Genomic DNA, 6,641 nt, shown 5'->3' on the forward strand with positions numbered 1-6,641 from the left:
CATGCATTTTTCTTTTTGCAAAATTACTAAAATGAGGCGGTATTTTTTGTAATTTCTTATAGAAATGGCATTATTTTTCTAAGCTTTTTTCCTAAAATGCCTGGAATGGGCCCTCAAATGGAAGGACAGTACCTGCCTAGGAAGGCTGGAAGTCACGCTCTACAGGGGCACAATCTCCAGCCGCTCCCTGGCTGTGCCACCTCCTCTTTCCTTCCCTGCCGCACCCCTCACTCTGCCTTTCTACCGGGTCAGCCACCCCAGCACCGCTCCCCCCGGAGGCTCCGCCCCTTTCAGGGCCGCGTGCCCTGCTCCAAGATGGCGCCAGGCGCTTCTGCTCCAGGGGAAGTGAGCTCACGCTACTCCGGAAGGGAAGGCGGGAGCCAGCAGGCGGGTGGGTGACCTGCCGTGGGGCTGTGGGTGGGGCGGCGGCCGTGGCTGTGGTGTTCACGTTGGGGGCTGGAGAGAAGGCGAGGGACTTGCCTGCCCCTGGGAACCCAGTGGAGGGCCCAGGGCCAGGGACGCTGGGGGAAGTTGCTTTGAGCGGCTCGCCTCTGACTGGAAGAAAGGCAGCCCTGGGAACCGGCGTCCCGCCCCCGGCGGCCTCCTTTCCCGACCTCCCGGGCTGTGCGAGGGCGGCCCCAGCTCTGTCTCCGGGGCTGCGGCGGGAACTGCCAGCGGGCTGCACCGGACCCTCCCCCTGAGGACCCGCTGGAGAAGAGGGAGCGCGGCGAGTCAGCCCGTCAGCCCGGAGGTCAGGCCGCTGGTCCCGGTCTGTGGTCCGACGTCCTTCTCTGAGCCCTGTAGGCTCGGCTGGAGTCCGCGACCTCCCCGCGCTGCTTCTGCTTCTCCTTTGAATATGCCACCAGGTCTTCTGGCAAGGTGATTGATTCACCTCCTTGCTTTTGCCGGGAAGGAGATACATGTTTAAAGGATCCCCGTCCTCATCGCTACCCCTGCCCTCCTGAAAAGTTTTCCTTCCGTGGGAATCCTTGTATTCTTCCCCTGGACCGTTTGATGGTTCCCACTCCAGCCGCCGTCAGATTTACTTGGTGGGATCACCTTTAGCTCCAGTCTTAACAATTATCACTTACAAAACTACAGAGTTGTTCTCTCCTCCCTAGAAGGGCAAATGGACTTTGGAGTTAAGATGCAGGGGGGTGAGCCCGTGTCAACCATGAAAGTCTCGGAGAGCGAAGGAAAGCTGGAGGGCCTGGCCACAGCGGTGACCCCGAACAAGAACAGCAGCAACAGCAGCTGTGGGGGTGGCCTTAGCAGCAGCAGCAGCAGCAGCAGCCGCGGAGGCAGCGCGAAAGGCTGGCAGTACAGGTATGATCCTTATTCCAAGGTGATTTCCTCAGGTGGAGGTGGGGCTGAGGCGTGCTCGGGTCTGCATTCCAGCAGCTGACTTCCAGAAGCAACCTGGGATCACGTCTTTCATTAACAAGATTTCATTCATTCATTCGTCCGCTCAACAGGTATTTATTGAGGCCCACTGGAGAATGCTTAAATGGATCCGTGAACTTCCTCTGCGGCACTAGAGTTACTCCTTCCTCTGATTTGATTCTGTGCTCACTTCTGTTTTTTGCTTGTGTTGTAATTTGTTTACAAGCCTGCCTCCTCTGCTTAACTGTGAGGACAGGGACTGTTTTAACTCCGCTCTCTCCGGAGGCCAGCAGATACTAGGTGCTCCAAACGTATTTGTCCCGTGATTGAATGAAATAATTGAATCAGACAATGTTCTTGCCCTCCTGGTGTTTGTAACGTAAAAGGGGAGATGTACATAAATGATTTGAATAAAGGCAGAGGTTCAGATGCTAGTGCCTCTGATACTCTAAACTAGTGTGCTGGAGTTTCAGTTTGAGATGATTAGGCGCTGTCTTGAGAAATTCTACATTTCTTAATTTTCATTAATACGAATGAAAAACTTAAGGAACAGGAAGGGTCCTGGAGAAGCAACAGTAGTTTTTTGTTTTTGTTTTTTTATATGTAAAGTACAGAGGGAGGTACCCTTCCAGAATCTTAAGAATGAATGAAATTAGGGTATCTTATGGTGTTGGAACTAAAGGGATGAATTCTTAAATTTTGACTGACTGCCTGTGTGCCTAACTGTAGTTCTTTTTAGCCCTTGTGCTGCTTGTAATTGTGAAATTTGTGTGAAACTTGAGAGGGATTAAATCCAACATTTTGTGAAGGATATTCTTTTATCATGGATAATATCCGTATATGTGAAATATGCATGACTATATTAACATACACAAACAAAATGTAGGTTATAACTTTTTATTGGTAAATGATTGTAGGCAGGAAAGTATTTAGTTACTGTGAGACGTCAGGCCCACTTTTGAAATCGGCATGATGTTCTTTTTGTGTGGTTTAAGACTAACCAGATAAAATTATTAGTTACTTGGCAGAGATATTTTGATATGACTTAAGGAAGCAAGATAAAGTAATGTTTCATGTAGTCAGAGGTCAGTTTTTTTTGACATCCTCAACTCTTTCTGAAACCCAGTCTTGACCGAATTGAAAAGTGAAACAAGTTTCTTAGAAGCACTGGGGAGAGTTGTCATAAAGCCATGTATGTTACTCCTGTACATTCATTTAGAACCCTATTATCCCTTATATAGGGTATTATTTAATGGTGATATAATTTTCAAACTAGAATGTATCAGAAGCACAAATGAAAAAGGTTATCAGGGGAAATGTAACAGAGGAAATGGCAACTGACAATGTAGACCAACCAAAGAAGATTTGAGAAGTTGACATGCAGGCTCAGCTATATTACTTCCTAGTACAGTAATCATGGCTACAATGACCTTACTTAAAGTCATTCAGGAAAGCACACATTGTTTAAGAAGGCAGAGAACTGTATGATAGAGTGGTAAACAATTTCAAAGAAAATAACTAAAATTTAGAAGAAAGCTACTTAAACGTGTGGAAAATTTAATTATATGGAACTCTTTCCCAAGGATGCAGATAAGTAAGGCATGACTGCATTTACACACTGACATATATTTGTATTTTCTTGAAGCTTGTCCCAGGCTATCCCTCAACCTAGCCCTCCATCTAATTTTTCTCTCTGTCTTGTAGGACATAGATCATGCAGTGTCCTCCATTATCTCTTATTGCTCCCTCTTCCCTGGCTTCTTCCCCTGAGGCTCAAAGTCTCTAGACTTTTAAAAACAACAGTAATAAAAATCAACCTAATCCTTTCCGCTTAAAAGCAGTTTATTCTCACTGCTTCCATTTTCTTAACCCTCATTTATTGCTCTGTCCTTACCAAAGATATGAGCGAAAAACAGAGTGTTTTTAGATTCTTATTCCAATTGATTTCTTTATAAGTATATCTGTTATAATTCTCTTCTTGACTCTTCGATACTGCTTTCTCTTGGTTCCTCCTCTATTCCTCTGACTGTTCTTTCTCAGTTTCTTTGGTTGGCTCTTTTTCTTTAAAAGTTGATATGATACGCACTTCCTCATCTTCCCCTAAGCTACACGCTTTCGGTTTATTTCATTTTCTTCCATGACCTCATCTCTTTTTGGAACTTGGAAGCCATGTGTCCAACTAACTGTCTGCTTAATTTGCTGTTATTCCATTTTTAAATGGAGATTTCAGGTTATCTTATGGAGTGGTTGAAATTTAGTAAAGATTCTGTGGTTTGCCTTTGCAGACTTCGACATTTATTTAGCATAATGTTTTCAAGGTTCATAAATGTTGTAGCATGTATCATTACTTCGTTCCTTTTTATGGCTGAGTAACATTCTATTATATGAATATACCACATTTTACGTATCCATTCATCAATTGATGGGCATTTGGGGTGTTTCCATTTTGTGGCTATTATGAATAACGCCATGAACATTTGTGTTCAAGTTTTGTGTGGACATATGTTTTCATCTCTTTTGGGTATATAGCAGATCCTTGAATAATGTCATTTTGTTATAATGTTGACGAGATGCCATATGAACTTAACTCTTGTTTATACCAGTTAGCCTGTGGTAAAATTGGTTTCATCATACTTGGTTTTGCTTAAATTCACAGAATCTATGGATGATATTAAGTGAGGACTTACTACATACCTAGGAGTAGAATTGCTGGTCATATAACCCTGTTTAACTTTCACAAGACTTTTTGAAGCTCAACTGGGAAGGTTCCGCTTCCTGGCTCACTCATGTAGCTCTTGGCAATTCAGCTTTTTTTGCCTATTGGACAAAGACCTCAGTTCCTCATGAACTGACTGCTGGCAGCCTTTTTTTGGTTCTTGGCCACATGGGCCACTCCACAGAGCATCTTACTACTTGGCAGCTTGATTCATCAGAGCGAGAAAGTGAGAAGGCAAGAGAGTGCTAGCAAGACGGAAGTCAGTCTTTTGTAACCTAAGCAAGGAAGTGAAGTCCCATCGCTTTTCACTGTTCATTAGAAGCAAGTGATGAGGTTCAGCCCGCACAAAGGCATGAATACCAGCAGGTGGAGATCACTGGGAACCATGCAAGAAGGTTCCTATTACAGATGTTATAATATGTAATCTAGATTGTCATCTACTACTGAGGTAGATTTGACAGGCAGTTGGAAATTTGTTTTTAAAGCTGAATTTTATTGTTGGGGAATAAGAGGAGCTACTAGGAGATCAGTTATAATGACCTAGACATGTTAGTAGGCTAGAAAAGAAGAAAACCATTAAAGGGAAAGTGATTGGGTGGAGGGTGGTAATGAAGGAAGGAGGTAAATTGACCTGAGTCATCCAGATTTGAAACTTTGGAAAGTCTACAGGAGAAACAGATCTTGAGACTCAAAGGATGCATTTGGTTTGAGGTATGTTGAACTTAAGTTGCCGGAATGGTTAAGTGGCATACCCAGGCGTACCTTAGAGATATGGGGAATTAGAAATGTAGATAATTGTCCTTATAGTTTTCACTTCTATTATCACATTTAAACCTCATAACAGTTCTTTAGGGTGTTGCTATCCCCGTTTTACAATTGAATAAAATGGAAGTCAAAATGCATTGGCCAAAGTTGCATAGCCAATAAGTGGAAGAACTTTGATTACTAGGTAGTTATTTGCATAGAGGTATTAAAAGTAGATAAGCTCCCTAAAGGAATGAGTAATTATTGATAAATAATTAGTTTAGGACATGGTGGTTTTATTATTTACTAATGTTCTGACTCATGCAGCAAATATTTTTGAGCTTCTACCATGTGTGAAGCCCTGTTAGTTAATTCCAAATTAATGTGTACACTCAGGATAATGAAAGTGGGGACCTCAAGAATTATTTTGGGAGGATCATGAAAAAGAGTCAAAGGGGAAAAACCTCAGCTGCATTTGCAAAATATATCATGTCCTTTTTAAAAATCAAAGCTGAGAAGTGAATATATTAGATTAGCCTTAAGTTTTCTTCTTTCCAGAATAATTGACACTCATTTGGTCTTTGCTAGCCATTTAAGAAGAAAATAGATTTCATAATTCTGAATCCGTTCTTCCCTTTTCATAGTAAATGTGCAAAGTTTATAAAATGTGCGTGTTTCCCTTATTTTTATATTCTGCATGTCTGCTTTCAGAAAACTTTACAAATCTGCACATCTGCCCCTTGTTATTAAGTGGACAAAAGAGAACTGCCCAGAGGAGGAACTGAAAAGCAAATTGGGATATATGATGGGCCTGCGTTTTCTTATTTTGGACTCTGTGCTGGCTAACCACCATTAAAAACAGGCAGATCTCTCTTCCTCGTTAGCACATAGTTATGTTTCAGTAAATGGGTAGAAGTCTACAAATGTATAGTAGAGAAATAATTTTTGTGGTCAGATCTTGTGTCTTCTACTCGAAATACTCTGTTACGATGAAAAGTACCTATTTACAAATAGGGAAAGGAAAGCTGCCTAAATATAACCTAACGTTTACTGTATTCTAGTTTTTTACCACTTCTTTTGAGGTTAGGTGACTCCAAAGGGAGAAGTCAAGAATCATGTGTGTTTCCAGAGCTTACTGAAGTCATGGGCAACACCGAGGGCCTATCTGCTGTCAGTATAAATGTTAGCTGGTTTACTTTAGCTGAATTGCAAGCTCACATTAATGCGTAGAGCTTTGCTTGCTGAGCAGAGGTTGCCTGAGACATTGGATTGGCTTCAGTGCTTTTATTTAGACCAACAGTTGCATAGCCTGCTTGCTAGTGGCCTGTTTCATCTGTAGGTAAGAGCTATATCAGTCAACCAAGCTGATTCAGCATTTTCAAGAGGTGTTTCCTGTAAATCAATTCAGGGAGTTAGTAGTTGGTCTGTAATGTCAGGCAGTCATGAGGGGTTACATCAGAGGGCAGAGGGAGGAGAGTAGCAGGGTTCAGAGTATTACAGAGAGTAATGTCACATTAGATTAAGACAATGAAAGAATTTCATAGGAGGTTAGTCTGCCAGCGAGAGGTGCTGAGTATGATGAGAGTAAGTAAGGCTTCCACTGAATGAGGCACATACATAAGCCAGCAGTGGAGAGCCTGTTATTATCTTTCTTACATGTTGAAGTAAATCGGCGGTGGCCACAATAGCTCCCATATAGGGTAGGAGACTTTTGGCCATCAGATCTAATGTTGGCTGTAGTATCCAGTGAGCCTATTTGGTTTCCATGTTATTGGGTCAAGACACCTAAGGGCTTTTC

The 6,641-nt window shown here is 42.6% G+C and overlaps 1 protein-coding gene across 1 annotated transcript in view; it reads left to right on the forward strand.

The window, feature by feature from the left end:
* Positions 1-1,121: 1,121 nt before the first annotated feature.
* The window catches only part of OSBPL11 (oxysterol binding protein like 11), a 117,211-nt gene continuing 111,691 nt past the window's right edge, over positions 1,122-6,641 (forward strand). The window contains exon 1 of the mRNA XM_019650883.1: positions 1,122-1,326. Within this exon, the coding sequence (XP_019506428.1) occupies positions 1,130-1,326 (197 nt within the window). The 5' untranslated portion in view covers positions 1,122-1,129. The remainder of the gene's footprint in view (positions 1,327-6,641) is intronic.

This window comes from Hipposideros armiger, unplaced genomic scaffold (assembly GCF_001890085.2).
Source record: "Hipposideros armiger isolate ML-2016 unplaced genomic scaffold, ASM189008v1 scaffold_8, whole genome shotgun sequence".
NCBI classification, from domain to species: Eukaryota; Metazoa; Chordata; class Mammalia; order Chiroptera; family Hipposideridae; genus Hipposideros; species Hipposideros armiger.